Source organism: Cupressus sempervirens, chromosome 5, assembly GCF_028749045.1.
Source record: "Cupressus sempervirens isolate cs-2001-9-10 chromosome 5, ASM2874904v1, whole genome shotgun sequence".
NCBI classification, from domain to species: domain Eukaryota; kingdom Viridiplantae; phylum Streptophyta; class Pinopsida; order Cupressales; family Cupressaceae; genus Cupressus; species Cupressus sempervirens.
In genome coordinates, this window is record NC_143122.1 from 469,995,988 (window position 1) to 470,014,987 (window position 19,000).

Consider the following 19,000-nt stretch of genomic DNA (forward strand, 5'->3'; position numbering starts at 1 on the left):
TGATCCACATCGATAGTCAGCGGGTGTTGAATGTTGGAATGCACATCCTAAATTTAGGATTTATTGCATGGTACACCAACGAATTCTTCTTTTAAATCTACTCCTCATCTAATGCATTCACTACCTCCACTTTGTCCCATACAACTACTCACTTGCTCCCCTCGCACTTAGACAAGTACTTTCCATTTTGGGCTCCCAATTTCATCTTCATCCTATTGCATGTTTCGTCCCCAATCATTTCACTAGGGTTGAAGAGAGACTCGAACATGAGTCTACCCAATTATTTAGGCATGGATTTCATCAACATACTGCGGGGTCGTTCCTAGCAAGATGATTGTTGTTCTTGTTATTGAATCTCAAGTCGGGTGGAGCCACATATCACAAATGTCACAACATTACTAACTTTCTTTCCTAATGCTTTTAATTCTTAGATATTGGATTTTGAATGTCCATGATTCATGACTATATGAACGCCTCTTTCTCCAACACTAACATAAAACGGTTAACTAAGAATGTCCTTCTCTTCGCTAGAATCAAATAGCTTAGTTATACTAGCGACATTCGTATAATTTTGGAACTGAATCGTTGTGGAATATCAAGCGGTCCAAATCATGTCTGAAAGACTACTTTATTCTTAACAAGTGGAATTGCACTTAGACATTCAATTTACATCTACAACTTGGCTCTGATACCATGTTGAGTTTTCTCGGACCTGCTACAAATGTAATAGCACTGCCATTGTATATGGTATGTACTTTCCAAATGGCAGCCATCTCTCTAATATAGGATGAAGTATGGATAGACATGTCTCTTCACGAGACATGTCTATTCATTAGAATGTAATTACTATAATGACAAATAAATATCTCATATATTTAATATATATATTATATCTTACACAAACACACACACACACACACACACACACACACACACACACACACACACACACATATATATGCACTATAGTTTATCCTAACTAATGCTACCAATTATTAACAAGGTGTTGTTATTTTCTTACGTGAAAAGTTCAAATATGGTTCATAATGTCACTTGCAGCGGTCTAATTTAGTTACAAAATTTCATGACAGTATGATGCATCTTAAATAGTCATTTTAAAAGAAAGGAGAAAGTCTGATATGTGTCTACATCACCTAAGAAGCTTATGAACTAGTTTACATACTCCAATTACTTGTGCAATCACTGTTTGGTAATTTTAATTTTACCTATGTAAAGGTCAAATTTCTTAGGAAGTCATGAAGAACTGACAGTGACATAATAGCCTAGTTAATTGATAGTGACTTATCCACTTTCAGATTAATAATGGATGGGCAATGTCAACCCTCTTCAAATAAATGAAATTCAATGAAAGAATAAAGCTAGTCCTCTTCAAATACGACCTCCACATCCTCTCAAGCCGTTTCTCAAAAAAAAAGACATGATAATGATAAATCCATGGGATCACCCACACACAAAGTTGTCCATACATCAAATGTAATATAAATCCCATCACTACTGAGCATAATGCCTATATCCACAACAACTCAGTTTTTAGATTCATCACTATAACCAAAGTCAAATTGCCTTTTATTTTGTGAAAGCAACTAACATACCTACAAGGGAGAATCTCACGGGTGAGATTTGCGCAGTGTAGGGCCATTGTTATCCAGCATGGTAGGATCACCACTGACATATCTCTCCTTGAAATCTTCAACTAATGCATCATTACATAAATTAACCTAATAATCTCCTCAAAAGATCCTCAAAAGTCAGAACTAAGGAACCACAAAAACTAGACTCGGTAGCTCATCCTCAATCACATCAAATGCACAAATTCATCCCAATTAACACTGAAATTAGGTACTCGAGAACATCATCACTACTAGCAAGAGAAAGAGTTAGAATCATTTGCTATTTAAACCTTCTCATCATCAATTTCGATTTTTTAAAGAAAACTACCATCCTTAGCCATATGATGAGTGCATCTAGAATCCATAATAAATTATTATTTGGAATTTTGAGCATGAAAACATAAGCCACAAGAATATTATTGTTATTGTCAACATCATCCTTTTCCTATTGCTCCTTAAGGTCCTTGATTGACTTCATGAGATTTAGCATCTTCTTGACAAATTATTGACATTTCTCAACTTGCCACAATACATCTACTCCTTGTCTTGCCTCTCCTTTTATTCATGACCTTACTTGAAATCAACATCATGAGAACTCCTCATATTCCCATTACATTGCCTCCTCAGCCACCCCTTGAATGCTTAACCTTGTCTTAACGTTACAATATAACATTATTAAAATAAAGTAGCTTTATGAAGTGGGAAAAAAAGTTAAGTGCAATTTAATCCAACATTGAGTGGAAGATCATCAATCAATCAAGAAGTCTTTATAAGGGAGGTCTTCAAGCCCTATTGAAATGTTATGTGAATTTATGTTATTTCTCCATAGTTTCTGAGATAACAGTGACTGACTTACCGAGGACAAAAGCCCTTAGAATTTGAAGGATTGGAAGTGTTGTCTATAATTTTGACATTACAAAATTGAAAATCCCTACACATTTTTCTCATGAATTCATAGTTGTATCCTTTGAGTATCGGTGCTCTAAAGGATGTATCATTAAGGCAATTCATTATCCCTTAAATTGTCCCAAGTTTCATGTCATTTGAACATCATTTTGGAAGGTTTCCGTTAAGCTTATCACCATTTTGCTTGTAAGAACAAGATTCTCTTCTCTAATTGCAAGCACTTGACTTTTGGCAACTTTCAAGTCTTTTCTTGGGTTTTCTTTGTCATGTGTGTTGTTTTTGGTTTATTTTTTCATCCTAGGAATGTTGCATTTCAAATTCTGCTCATTTCAAGTTATTTTAAGCCTCAATTGGAGTTTTCTATCCAATGTTATTAAAGAATTAAGCATTCAGCAGGTGGGTTTTCTAAGCCTGACTACATATCATTATTTTGTAATTATAATATTAAGCAAGCAGATTTTTTGTTGACTATTGAATAACACAATGGATGTATTTACATGTAAAATGGAAATAAATCTCCATTTTTATATTTTGCATAAGAATACAAGAAATAAATCTGCTATTTTTCCATACAACAGCAGATATGATACTTACAAAAATAAGAATGTCCGATGATGTTTAATGGGGTGGGAGAGATCTTATTTTTATATCTCCAAACTTGAATGAATGGCATCCATTGAGAATTGGTAAGCTGCCTCTCTCATTCCTTCATAACTATTAGTTTACAAAGAATACCGATTATATATTTTTATTATAATAATATTTTATACATTATCATTAATATATTATATTGATTTATATTATTTTTTATTATATTATTTAATGAGTAATTTATTATTTTAATGTTGCATCTATTATTTATTATTTATTAATTCTCATTCCTGCAAGGGGATATGACACCTAGGGCCCCATTTTTGTTTGCCACTGCATCTTGATTGCAACTTCAAGCAAATACAAGTTTTCGCAGGTTTGAATGGTTCTTTCTTGTTGCTACCTTTGCGCATATTGATTCTCACATCATTCACACTTGTCAAGAAATTATTCTTGACTCAAATGTGCATTGATTTCACAAGGTGTTTCGGTTGAATTTTTTGCCTATATAGCTCCATTCTTGGGATCTTTTCTAAATATGAAAATCTCTTGGATTTCATTCAGTTTTTTCTCAATACTTTGGGAGAACATTTTCCTTGCATTTGTCAAGAGGAGGTAAATTTGCAATTCCTACGGCTTTCATTTCAAGTTTGTATATATTTTTGGTTTGTTCTTGTTAATGCAAATCCTTCATTTCATTTTCAGATTTGCATGTTTTTGTTTTTAGATGTTATTTCGTCTACTTCCATCTCAATTTTTCTCCAAGTTCCATTTACAAAAACTTCATCTTTCTTGCATATGCAGTCGGGATTAAAACTCTAGTTCCAAGTAATGAACTCTAAAGAAGCAAGTCACTTTTCAACCATGCAAATGCAAGCTAAAAGCTCACTCCCAAGTACCATGCATATTCTTTTTGTTCTTTTCCCAAAGCTGCAAAGGGACTTAGAATTCTCCTTTGTAGATTCTAAGTGCTTGCCAGTTGACTTGTAGTGGGATATAAAAACCCACCTAGGAGAAAGATAACTTACCTCGTGTATACTCATTTATGCTTCATTTTCCCATAAAAAGCTTGCTGTCCACTCATATGCAATGCTTCTAGAAAACCCTGTTCTGTTTTTCTCCTCATTTAAAGAGCTGATTTCACCCAAAATCATTTGCCCTTTGCTTCCCCAAAGCTTCCTAGTTTTATTCCCCACTTGCATGCTTCGAGATCTATATTTTTTGTGTGCCAAATCAACCCTTTATGGACCCAAAAAATGAAGATGTACTCATGTTCTGGAATTTTCATGTAACAATGTTGCATGCTCATTCATTTGCTATGTCAGAAGTAATTGTTTTTCAAAATGTAAAGAGAAGAAAAAGATGAAGTACCAGTATGATAGATATCAGAATTCTATCTCCCCTTCATAGGTTCCCTCATATATAGATGAGATATAGTATACAAAACTTGCCCACTTAAACACGGATGAGTTTCTTAACAAGGTTGATACCTCAACCAAAGATATAATGATGAATATTAGGAACAGGAATATTCACCTTGTCTCTACATTTCCTATGGCTTCCCTAGAGTCAAAGTTCGTTATAGCATGTACTAAGAATTTTGACCATGCCTCTAGAACCATCAGAGATCAAGATGGAAATACCATCATTAGTTTAGATCCTAACACAATTGATAGGATTTTGAAGGTTCCACATACTCCCGTGGTTACAAATATAACCAAGAAGAAGGTTACGAAGAGATGGAATGCTCAAGTAGGATTATAAAGAGTATGTTAATGATAATTGGTTGATCAACACGAGGCCTAACTTATCTAGACAGCCTAAGGGAGGAGTTCACTGCTCAAAATACAAAGAAGAAATCAATGATCTCATCACATCACTCAGTAGGATTGGAGATCTCAAGGAGTCTAACACCTTCGAGCCATGCATGTGCAAGAATAGTTCCTTGATGATCAATGCCAAACAAAAGATACTTTGGGGAGAGCAAATTAGTGATTTTTTCTGTGAACAATTATCTCAAGTCACTACACTTGCACATTCTATATGAACTTGTACCTGGTATACATTGACACTCCCTTAGATCATTTTCTGGCCTCTAGACTAAGGGAGATAGGTCACTTGTGACTATGTGGGAGTACTATGAGTAGTTGACTCAGAGATCTAGCCAAGTGCATTACAAGAGGGTGCAAGCTGAATTCTATATGCACTATATGTACTTATTTGATAAAGGGATTCCTAAGAAGCCTGTTTATAATGAGACTTGGAACAAGGTAAATGAGTACAAATGCCTCTTCCTATAGTTCCCCAACTTCACATACTTGAGAGTTCACTATTTCCAGGTTGAACCATATACCTTGCTACGGTATCCCATCGATAAGATCATTCTAATGGAGTTAACAAGGCAATTTATGGAAGTGAAAGCATATCAATCCATGTTGCATAGGCCAGAGGTGGGGATTTGTTCATGAAATCCACTCAAGTTTGGTGGGTATTCCTTGGACAAAGTTCCAAAGGTGAAGAACATGGAGTATGAACTTCAACAGACCACTCTATAGAAATTCATGGCCAGGAGTTGCTTGACTGGAGAGGAATGAATGATAAGATGAGGAGACAATTTGTACATGTACACTACATTGAGGATATCTAGATTGATTTGTGCACAGAGGTTGACATCACAAAGATGGACAATTGTTGGCTGAATCTAAAATGGATTGTAGACTTCAACTTATCTGAGAATCCTGATGGAGTTGAAGATGAAAAAGATATTCTTAATCCTTAGTACACTAGACAACATGTTGAGAACTTGCCCATTCTACTCACATCATGGTCAATCAAGGAAAGCATGTCCATTTGGGACAGATTTTTCCCCATCCTTGCTAACACAAACATCTAGTTAAAGAGGAGGGGTCTAAAATGCATAAAGATCAAGTTGGGCAAAGACTTTGATCCTGCTGGTCCAATTGGCTGAAGATCCAAAATTAGGAGTGAAGGAAGGATGGGATGTTCACATTTGAACACCCAGCTATCTTGAAGGGTAAGGCTATAGTTAAGGTTCTTGAGGTAAACATCATTGAACCAAAAATGATACAAGTCAAGTCCAACAATGATGAGATGCATGAGAAGCCTATTCTTGAGGTGCCTTGTTCCATAGACACATTAGTCATGACAACACTCCTAGATTTGGCACCAATGTTAGATTGAGTCCCCTAACTCTCCTTTGGATGTAGATGCGGATTCATTATCCATAGTATTCCTCTAGTGGACCTTATTGTGATTACACCTGTCATGCCTATCTCCTCAGTTGCTCTTGCATTTACATTGGATGGTCAAAATGGTAGTTTAATGAATGTGTTTGATGCATACACTACCTTTCCTTCAATGCCAGAACTACCCATGACATTACTAGATATTACAATTACACAGTTCGAGCAATTCATGGCCAAGGTTACACGTAGTAGTCCTAGTGTTGTGGGTTCATATGATGACATTGAATCATGTATGCAACAACATGCGACAATAGTGGGATCTCAGTTAGGAGATATGGGTACTTGTGTTACGGACACCTCTGATGATTTGTATGAGGATCTTACATGCTGCAACAAGTTTAATATTTCATATCAAATGCTTGGTGCTGACTCGGGTGAGTTATTGGATGATGATATGTCCTAGGATCGTGATTTACAGGGACTTATTGATGAGAGGGAAGCAAAGACATATGAGGGGTTTGATACAACACTGGCATCCACCTCTTTAAAGGAAGTGTTGATAGAGGTACCTAGTAGCAGTACCTCATTTGTTGATGTGTGAGGATGGTAGCACACATGATGTTAGTGATCTTGTGGTGAGTAGTTCAGATACAATCTCCTATCACGGTGCAGTGGGTAAATTAGAGAGCTTATGTAAGAGCCAGGGTTTGCAAGGACATTGTGTGACTAAACAATTGAAGGTGAGTCAAGTGACATCTTTTCAGCACTTGAACATTATGATGCTATCTGAAAAAGGCTAGTTGTATCTGTTTGCGGTGCTCCTATGTTAGATGAGCAAGGTGGTAGTTGCCTTTCCCTAGTAGAGATTTATTCTCTTTGACAGGCTATCAGTGTCTTGAAGCATATTTATTTATAGCTGGTAGCTAATAGGGATTACCTTCTTGAGTGGAATAGCACTTTTTATGAGACATTGTTAGAGAAAGGAGGTGGTTGAGCTCACCCATGAGCTTGAGGTGACTATGACCTCTTTGTAATGTACTCAGTGGCTTTCCAAGAGTCACAATCACGTTTGGATGAGGTTACCATGGAGTTGGAGCATGTATAGTCGACACCAGCCCCAAATCCAATTCAACCACATACAGTGGTGGTTGGTGGTGAGTTGACTTCCATAAATAGAGATGATGGATGTGATGAGGATGTAGTTACATTCATCTTGGATATGAGTGATAAGTGAATCAGTGGAGGACTACAAAAAGCTTCTTGTTGTTAGCATATTGATCAATGATGTCGATCAAGTTATTGAGAGTATTTATGTGGCAATAGTGGATTCTTCAGATAGTTGTGTGCTAGTTTGTAACACTACTCCTACTTCCTCACATGACTTGGGCAGGGTATCGTCCGATTTGGAGACGAGCTCTCATGGGGATTTTTTTCTTTTTGCTGGAAGCAAATCTATTATTTCATCTCATATAGCTGGTAGCATTGGACAATTGGCAATGCCACCATTTCCAATGGATCAATTGTAGATTGTTGGGGAGCAAGTTGATGCTTCTTCGTATAATTTCTACTACATAGAGTTGTTTATGGAGTATCTATTTATGGAGTTTGGGATCGTCCGATTTGGAGACGAGCTCTCATGGGGATTTTTTTCTTTTTGCTGGAAGCAAATCTATTATTTCATCTCATATAGCTGGTAGCATTGGACAATTGGCAATGCCACCATTTCCAAGGGATCAATTGTAGATTGTTGGGGAGCAAGTTGATGCTTCTTCGTATAATTTCTACTACATAGAGTTGTTTATGGAGTATCTATTTGTGGAGTTTGGGATTCTAGGAGGAACCATACAAAGCTTTTAAGGGTACTCTTATCCAAGACTCTTACAATTTTCGGCGATTGGTGGGAAAGATTGTAGAGACCTTGCCTACAATGCTTGTGCACCAAACTTTTATGGTTGGGTATGTTGAGAGGGTTAAACAGGATTGTGTACAACCACTTGTTCGGACTCGGAGATTGGAACCATCTCTTGATTCCCAATTTGATATTGATTAGCCTCTAACAAAGATTGGATCCTTTACTGCAATTACACAATGAGGAGTGCTCTTTATTTCTCTTTTGACCCACAAGTAGAGGATCTCGTTTCACGTAGGTGGGGGTTTGCTACATTGTCATACCATCCTCTATAGGATGGCTTTTCACCATTTGTAATTGATGGGGTTGGTAGTTACAAGTCAATAGCAAGCTACTTACAGAGTCAACATATCCATGATAGTTTTGCCAAGGATGGGTGTTGGGGTTATGGTAGAGAGGCTTTTGGGAGGACTAGTTCCTGATGCATAGATAGACTTCATACTAATGATAAATTGATAGGGTGTACAGGGAATTTTGATCTAGTAGATGATATTGGATATCCATGTTTCCTTGTTATGGATGGATGTGAGTTACATCTCTACTAGGATCTAGGTGGAGACAGGTTTAGCACTGCGGATGGGTTGAATCGTCATCGTTGGTATGGTGATAGGATACGAAGGATCGTCATTATCACATGAGTTTGCAGATGATGCCAAGGACATTACACATACTTTTCCTTTTTGGTTTCAATGATTGCTTGAGGACAAGCAATCTTAGTGAGGGAGCATTGTAATGTCCCCATTTTAGCAAGCTCTTGTAGCTGGGCTTAGTCAGTTCATCATTGCGACCCTCGTGAGCTCACAATATGATTTGAGGGTCTCTATTGATTGACTTGCTATTTATTGCAAGTCAATTGTGGGTGATTTCTATTTTTAGCAACACAGTTGAGCCACCAGGTGATTGGGCTTTTTCAATAGTTGATTAAGTAGATTCATGGAGCTATATATTATAAGTTGGTTTATTAAGATTATCTTAATCAAAGTAACGAGAATCGGAATCGGATCGGAATTGGCAAGCCAAATTGAATCGTGAATTGGCCATGAATCGAAATCGAATCGGCTATGAATCACCAAATTTTAAAAAACTCTTTAAATTTAGATATTTTAACAATTTAAAACTTATTTCATGCACCCTTCATTGAATATAGCTTATATTATTAATACATCAGTCCTAGGCCCGATTTATGTAATTGGATATATCAGATGTATTATATTTACTAAGAATGGGAGTGTTATTAACTTATTTGATTGAATATCCAATGTTCTAGTGGTCCATATGAATTCAGAACTATGTTCCCTCATTGTTCTTCTATATGACACCACTGATGTAATTATCCCAATTGTATTTGTTACACATGTATAAGAGTGCGTATTCTTTAGATGTTTCTCTTTTTGAGTTGTCAAATCCTAACATTGTGGGGAGATATTGAATCTTTTCCTTGCTGGGTGGAAAACTGATAGTTCTATTCCTTACTGGAGATGAATGATTTACTATTTTAGTCAACTGTGTGAGAGGCGTGGCTATGGTTCTTAGTTTTTTTGTTTGTTTTTTAATAATTTTTTAAAAAAAATTCTGCCGATTCAAGCGATTTTTTCCATGAATCACATGACTCAACGATTCAGGCGATTCATGGGAAAAAATCAGCTGAACCGATTCACAACTCACAAAAAATCGCCTAGCCTGAATCAAATTGCCAAACTGGCAATTCAGGCAATTTCATGGCAATTCTTAGAACTCTAATCTTAATAAATGACTTTATCTTATCATATAAGTGTTATAATTGCAAATAAATAAATTTATCCAAGCATTGTTAGCAGTTTAAAATTGTGTTATTTTTTATGAACATTTTTATATTCTGGAAATTGCAAAAAATCATATATATCAAAACACAAGAAAATATAACACTTGCAAAGTAAAAGAACCATTCTTTAGCATAGTTTGGGAGTGAGCCAACAAGGCTCATTACAGAAAGTGTTGGACAAGGACATAATGTTTTGAATACTTGCATACACTTTGAGAGTATGATGTCATTCCTTCACTGGCGATTTATCATGATTACTTGTAATTGATGGTCAACAAACACCATATTATCCAAGGACTGATAACAAAGCTAAGGGAAGAAATTGATTTGTGTGACAAACAAGAATTCGTGATCATAGAGGGTTTCAGGAACTAACATGCACATTGGTTAATGGGGACCGTGAACTAGTGGTGAAGAAGCAATAATGTTAAAGTTCACAAAGGTGATTTGCCTACAACTTGAGGCAAATGACTTCGGCTGCAATACTATTGACAAGCTAAGAAACTATAAGATCCTACTAAGCAATCTTCGAAAGAGTATAGGAGAGTGCAACAAGCTTATCTCTAAAGGCACAAACATAGTTCGTAAAACAATTGTTATTGCACTGAACACAAGAGCGCCAAATTCAGTTATTGTACACGAAACTCTCAATCAACACGAGCCCTTCATAAATTCTCTAGAGATAGTTCTCTTATGGTCACTTAGCTTTTGTTTATATGCTTTCATAGAGTAGGTGTTTTGTGAAAAATTACCTACAGAGCATAAACATGTAAATACAAGGAAAACATGTAACTATACCTTAGCTTCATATAATCAAGCTACAAGTGCTTTAGGGCTTCCCGCATTGAATTAATCAAAGTTAGTTTGTTATTGAATAAGTTAAGGTGGTGGAGAATTTCTACTTTTCTCTCCACCTTTTTCTCTCCTCTTTTCCTATATAACAGAGGGAGCTCATTGTAAATAACCATCTTTTGTTTTGGGCAGCAAGGCTATGCTTGAATTTCTTGTATCTTGAAGACATTGTATTTCACGGTGCAGTCTTCTGAATTGAATAAAAGAAATAAGATTTTCCAAACTTTGTGTTGTAAATCTTGAGACTGATTAATGTATTCTTATGTTGCATTAGGTAATCTTTCTTGAATTCAGTATTAGCTTCCTTGTGTGAATCATTTGAGCGTTCAATTTAGTCTTTCTAAGACTTTGTGCTTCAAGGGAAGAGATTTCTATAATCAAATAGTGGCTGCAATTACTAAGAGTTGAAGCCTTTAGGCTTCAATTTTAAGTATTTCATATAAGGATAATTAGTAAGAGACTTTGTGCCTTACTAATTGTTCTAATTATTTCCTAATTCAAATTAATCACAGAAGACTTTGTGCTCATGTTCTTAGTCTACCAAAATATAATATTAAATTGTTGTCTTAGGAGTTGTTCTTACGTCAATCACCAAGCCACCAGTATTCTGGTAGCAATAGGCACCTTTTGTTAAGTTGAAAAGTGAAGTTGTTTGTAAATCATTCCTAAAAAAAGAAGAATTGATTAAGAGAACCATCCCTTTTGTAATTTCAGTTAAGTTCCTATTGAAGCTGCCTACAATAAGAAGGGAGCCTCCCCTATTGCTGAGAGGAGAGAGTAATCTCACTATACATTGCCTAAAATCACAATTTTGTAAGTTGTGGTCTCAGTGACTTAAAATTTTAGCCAATAGGAAGAAGCCCCCATCTTCCATAGAAATGGACTCGTATCAGAATTCACTATTTTTATTAATTGCAGAAGTTTGGAGATCAATAAGAAAAGAATTTGGCAAATTCTGAGGCTATAAGCAATATGTCTGAACCCCTTCATTACTAGTGCATGATGCACAAGCCTATTCAGTTTTGAGCAGCTTCTTAATAAATACTTTGGCTTGGGAATTGAGCAAAGACTTGGTACCGAATCACTTGTTTGAGGAATGCTGGTAGCATTGCATAGGCGGCACATACACATACCAAGGTAGAATTGAACCGGCACCTAGGAGAGCATTGTGGCTTGAAGCTTCAATCACAACTAAGGCCGTATTGATCAGAGGGAAAAGTAGTTATAACCCCATGGTGGGAACGCTGTACTCCCATCTTTGCAGGCATTCACATTGGCTGGGTCATACAGGGAGACTTATTATATCGCAGTCTCCATAGGAGTTATCAGGTGTTCAAAAACAGACCTGGTAAAGTCCTCCACGGTTATATCCTTCTGTGACTGACTACTTTGTTCCAAGGAAGGCTTCATAGTCCTTACCTTGTGTTTCTTGGTCTTCTATTTTGTTTTGTTTCTTTTCTGACACTGTTTGGTGTTTCTGCAGTGGCTGGCTCTTTTGTTTGTATGCTCTGTCCCATAAACCTTTATGATTTTTTGTTGGACATTAATATTATTATCTTATCTTATCTTATCTTATCCTCCACTTCATGAATGCCAAGCACTCACTGCCTGTTTTGTTAACTCTGTAGAAGATAGGGAAATCATTTAGAGCCATACAATCTGGGCATTGAAGAATTGATATACAAACAGTTCCATTTCTAGATGCATAAATATTTTGTAACCAATATTGCTGCATATTTCTATTGCAATGAATATTATATAGTATATGAAGGGTGGTGTTAGTTTGGAATGAAGAATTTATTTATTTATTTTTTGAATGAAGAATTACATTGGAATAGTCATGATGTATTACTTATGGTTACTATTCTGAAATCTTTGATATGAACTTATGAAGAATATATATCTTAAACCTGTAGCAGTATAGTAGTCACTTTGAATGTATAAATTTATAGCATACATGTTGCCATGGATACTTCCCAGTCTTCAACAGAAAACTACTAAATTCCAAAATCAGAACAGTGAACTGCTTGTTGACAACAGTTACAAGTGGTGGGATGTTAAATGTTTGTTAGAATTACAGTGGAAATAAGAAATAGTTTCTGAATGTTATATACAGCAAGTATTCAATCAAATGCATGCTCTATACAATGAAAATTGTGCTGGAGTATCTGGTTCAGTTAGGTGGATTGTTTTCTGCCCTAAACGAAATATGCCAAGTAGAATCAGTAGTTATCTCTGAATGTTAAAACGATACAATTGATTCTGTTATGTAGCCTTGTTCTTTCTAGTGAAATTTGGAATCAGGATTTGTAAGTTCCACAGATTTGGGAACTCCAACCCACAATTGAAAAACTTAAAAAGCAGATAGTTACGTCCCACTGGGACTATTTTCTCAAGCTTGCACTGCAAATAGTAGAAATGGAAAAAGTTGTTTACACCAGCTTAGAAAATGAGATGACAAGCCAGTTGCACCCATTAGGGGCTTCACCAAAAAGATTGAGACGCTCAAACTAAGAAAATGCAGATATCTACTCACTTGGCAGAATTATTGGCTAAGATCTCTCCAATAACGTGGAAACTGTAGGTAACTATCATATTACATTCTATGGAAAATCAATACAAGAGTACACTAGTGCAGGAGCACCCCAGTTTTGGCTTGAAAGACTCAAATTTGGGTCATGATTATGGAATAAAGGTTCTTAGTAACCTAAGTGTGTGGTTTTACATTGGTGGTATGGTTTTTGTTACTTCTTAAAAGCATTTTCTTGGTTAAAACTCTCAAAAGCTTCCTTAGGCAGTCAAAGGTGGTCAAACAGCCACAACATGGTCACTAGGCATGAAATAAGCTGGAGTGAGGTGCAAAGAGGCTTGAAACATCATAAGACTTCATTTGTTCCTCCATTGGTGGCAAGGAAGCCAAAACTTGTATTGAAATTGTCAAGTTTGCAAAAATTGACAAAACTGCCATGTTGCAACTTTGTGCAACTTTAGGAAATAGGTAGGATACTTGCAATATGAATTAGTTCTGACCTTCCTTAAGTGAATAATGATCTTAAAAGCATTTTTAAGCCTTTTCAAAGGCAGTTGTACAAGAGAGAACAAGGTTGTTGCAAACTGAATTCAAGAAAACCAAGTTTCACCAGTAATTTGCTGCATTCTTGCCTGCTGTTCACGTTTTTCTTGATTGATGGCCCAAATTCTTTGTAATTAGGAGTTAGATCTATCAATTACCATTGTTTTTGTATAGAGTTAGATTATATTTCATAGGTTTTCATACATATTTCATCAAGGTTGCTAAGTGCTGCCAGTTTTATTGTATAACTGGACAGCTTTGACTCTTGAGTACATGGAGTTTTTCTCTTGTTTCCACGGTTGAAAAATCATGAGACCTAGTGGAACAAGAGTAGACTCTCTGTACATTAAGATAAAAAAGGTTGGAAGTAGTGAAAATCAGTTTGTGAATTTTTCCAGCAAGCCCTAGGTGGGTTTAGCATGAATCCGGCTAGAAAGCATTGAAGAAATGTGCCTGGCATATGTGTAAGGAGCAAGATTTCGACAAGGTTACTTGTGCAGGTGAAAGAGCAATGTTCAAGGGTTATTACATGGCAAATGGAAGCTTCTACCAATTCATTGAAGAGTATTACAAAATCTTTTAGTGCATGCAACCAAGAAAGGCTTCAAAACCCTCCTTTTTTGGGATTTTGCTGTATGGACAGGGTTGGGAAGTGAAACCTCCAAACTCCCGTGCATCAACCAAATGGGTACCTCAAATGATGGTTAGATTCGTAGGTTGTTAAGAAAGTTTGTGAGTTAAAGTCCAAAAACCTTGTTTGGAGGGCTAATGGCAAGGGCTACTTAGAGCAAACAGCCAGTTTGGAAATTGGGTATGAAAAGGAGTTGGGGGTTGTTTTAGTTGATCATTTGTGATCAAAATCAAGTTGGAGAAACCTTACTTAACTTCCTCGAAGACCCTGCAAAACAAGGAGCAAGTTCAAGCAAAGCAGAACCTAGAAACCATGTTGGTAAAGGTAGGCAAATTTGGTGTTATCTAAGACCTCATTACAAAGTTGAGTAAGGAATGTTAAGCAGGGTTGGGTGATGATATAAGAGACCCATTAGACCTGTCAAGAAACCTAGAACAATGATTGTGAATTTCCCATAGATTTCACATCATACACTTGAGGACAAAATTATCTGCAAGCATGCACATGAGAGAAATGATGACTTCTTTTGCGATGTGCATTGTTGGCTCTCTCATTTGGCAGATTGTGAGGTAGAAGATATGGGCACCATATTCCTGGTTAATAAGGCAATTAATATTTGCTTCTCACAATCTGTTGACAAGCAGGAAAACGTAAAATGCACTTCTTAATTTAAGTGATACACGGGCATGCCCTTCCTTCTCCATAAAATTCTAGGGGGGGGTGGGAGGCCCCCCCCTAATAAATTATAGCAGCGGACCGATCGAATCGCCTACTATTTTAAGGGCCCAGGCTAGCCTGGTTGGCTTGACCTGGGTGATGAGAAACGGGCTAGCCTAGCCATGACCAGTGGGAGTACGTAGCCAATTCTAAGTGGCTATCCTGGCCAGCTGGACCATATATTGATTTGCCTGAACCGTGGGCTGGGGAGGTTCGAGGAGGGAATCAAAAGATATGGGCGGTACGGATGCAGAGGGAGTGGGTGGGTAAGCACTATGTTCCAAGGGTTGGCCGGGATGGTTCATCGGGAGAGGGGAGGGGTTGAGCAACAATAGAATAGAGAGCAAACATCATTGCTGGGCCCTACGGGTGCAAGCTTGGATAGATTAGTATGTAACATCCTATCGGTGGAGGATATAGCTCAATTAGTTCAATTCATAACTGAAGGCTTATTTATGAGCTTCAAGGACTCGAGTATTACTTCAGTAGACCTGTTCGTACCAGATTATTAATACAGCATTGAGCTAAAATAAAATAATTTGCAAAAATGGTAATTAATAACTAGGCATACCATGTAATGCACTTTTGTCTTACAGGTCTTTTATATAGAGGAATAACCAATTAGAATAAGCTTTTGAACTAATTTTCCACATCTTTATTCTTTTAGAGTAGGCCCTGCAACTGTCTTATACACAAGGAAAGTCAAAGAATACTTACCAGAATATTTGCTCTTGAAATTGATTTTGTCTTCGAATCTATGACATAAATCTCTTCAAAATCTAGCACGAAATTGGGATCATCCGCCCTTTTATTCTTATAATGCTTCATCAAGAATACCTGTTCTAAGAGACAATTACAGATGTGTTAAAGGACAAAACAGGAAAACTTTAAAAAAATTGCAAATTAAAGTATGAGTGAGCAAAGAAAATTGGAAACAACGTCATCAAGGGAAAATAATCAACAAGAGAGGAGTAACTTGGGCCAACAGCATTCAACTCGGCCTTCACAAAAATGTCCTAGGAGTTGATGCATCTACTGATTTGCTGAATTCTATCTGCATTTGCCTCTGCTGCATCCAATGTGACACTCTTACCCTTATCCAAATAAAAAACCTCCGAATTGGCGATGTCTACATTTTATGGAAGACTCAAAACACAAAGCCATCCACCTGCCTATAAGTGATTTACTATGCTTCTTGGAGTGGATATGTCCAAACTAGACCAAACATATTACAATTGTGGTAAAAAATTTAAATCTATTGCATGGCTACTCCATTTTAATGCAAAAATTGAGAAGCACATATCTTGAAGTCTCACAAAAACATTGTACGGGAGGTGAATTTGGTTATGATGCGTGACAGACTAACCTGACCAATGACATGTAAGGCCAAGAATCATTAGGGACCAGATGAGAAAGATTGGTATTTCTTCCCAAAGCTTGATTGGAAGATTATTGAAAGAAAATTGAACCAGAATCAAAGTAGGCACAAGGTCTGATCATTTGAATCTAACAATTAATGTGGGTTAATGAGCCAGACAATGAACCAATGGAGGAAAAACATAAACAAGAAAGATGATAATTTGCCTGCTGTACAGGTGTACACCCTTATTATTACATATAGTTTATATGATTATCACAAAAATATACTTTGTGATGTCCCTGTCCTTAAACCAATTATACAAAAGTACTTCGGTACTTTTGTGATCAGGGAGTGGCAGTCCTTGGACACTTATAGCTAGTAGATATTAGGAAAAGTAGATACATAGTGAATGAAGACTTACAATTTTCTTATTAGGAAGAATACAGATCACCTTTAGGAAAAGGATAGCGAGCAACATGGGGAGCATCTCCATTGGATAAGACCAATCACAAGGATCGAGAGTGGCATCTCCATTGGATAAGACCATTCACATGGACGAAGAGTGGAGACTTGTAGGCGACTATTAATACCATATCTCAATCATCATTCATATGTAAAGACTCCTAAATTATGATTCTATTTGGGTTGAAGACTAACATATATGGCATAAGGGTAGCGACCAATAACAGGTCAATCATAAGGAAGAGTGTCTAGAAGATATCCAATGGAAACAAGCATACATCAGATATATCAATCAACTAAGGCAAGCATGTAAAGAACATGACATCCAATCAAAAGTTGATTCAGCATATTGATGAAGCATCGACCAATATTAGAAAGAAGGTATTGGATATGAGCATAAATGTTGACTAAAGACAAGGATTAAAAGATCAGCTAGTGAAGGATGATAGTGAGTTGAATAATCAATCTTCAATAGTGGATCAATAAATTCACTGAAAAGACTACTCAACAACCTACTTAATGCAAACCCAATTAACAGATGAATGATTATAATATCAATTAAGAAGGGTGATTATCTATCTTTGAAAAGGCAAAATATTAAGAAGGAAGTTCATATTGTTAAATGAAAGATAGATAACAGCAATTAATTGCATTTAGTAAAGAATGATAACTAACCGAATTCCATAACGAAGAGGTGCAATGCTTTATCATGCATGTAAAGATGCAATTATCATAGAAGACCAATTAAGAGTGGAAATTCTAATTGACAATTAAAGTAGTAATGCCAGATGCAATTAGTGATTGTTATGAAGTATCATCCAAGCCTCTTTCTCACAGTGGCAAGCAAGTATCATCCTTCTACTTTTGTGTGTTAAATTTGCATTCTTGATTTGAGAAGTGTAATGTCCCCATTTTAAAAATGGATTTAAATAATAATAGAGTTTAAATATAAGATTAAACAAATAAATTAAAAATAAAATTTTATTAATTGAAAATGATATTCTATTCAAGACACCTGGAACCATTTTATGGTTCAAGATTTGCTTCATGATGAAATAATACTAGTTGGGTGGGTAAAGATACAAGACGTGTCTCTAGGGGAATAAACACCCATACAAATAAAGGGTGAAAACCTTGCACTAAGGCATGTACAAAAGTGTTGTGTGGTTTTCACACCATCGCCCCATTACAAATGGGACCCCCTCTTTTTTCTTTAGCTAGTAGGAATAGTTGTCTTAGACGGTTTTGGTTGGCAACGTTCTTTTGCAAGTCTCCAAGTCCAGGGTACGTTTGAGCAATTTTGGCTCATTGGGAAGCAAGTTTCAATCTCAAGTTTGTGCAAGCATTTTGATGCCACTTGGCAGAATTTTCATGGCCCAAGTCCAAGAGGAGAGTGAAATTTTTTAGTTCGGGAGAGATGGGTTTCTATGTTGGAAAAGGGGACAAAGTTCACATCCTCCGAAATCTCCCCCTTGGTGGAAATTTCGCATCCCCCGAAATGTCCCCCTTGCTAGAAATTTTGCATCTTCTGAAATCTCCCCCTTGGTGCAAATTTCGCATCTTCCGAAATCTCCCTTGTCCCTTCCCATCTACTACCAGGCGCTAAAATTGTTCAATAGAAATATTTTTGCCTCCTAAGAGTGAAAATTCAAGATTGATGATGTTAAGGTGACCCTAGCTCCTGTTGAGAATGTTAGCATTATAATAAATTGAAGAAAATATAATATATATAATTGATGATAAATCTAATTATGAAGAATTGATTATGATACATACATACATACATACATACATATATATATAAACATGTATACATTTAACACGCACACACACACACACACACACACATATATATATAACT

At 36.4% G+C, this 19,000-nt stretch overlaps 1 protein-coding gene across 2 annotated transcripts in view; it reads right to left on the reverse strand.

The window, feature by feature from the left end:
- The window catches only part of PTAC6 (plastid transcriptionally active 6), a 141,372-nt gene that overhangs the window by 9,631 nt on the left and 112,741 nt on the right, over positions 1–19,000 (reverse strand). For both annotated transcript variants that reach the window (XM_089831333.1, XM_089831334.1), the window contains exon 4: positions 16,035–16,154. In XM_089831333.1, coding sequence (XP_089687459.1) covers positions 16,035–16,154 — 120 coding nt within the window. The remainder of the gene's footprint in view (positions 1–16,034; positions 16,155–19,000) is intronic.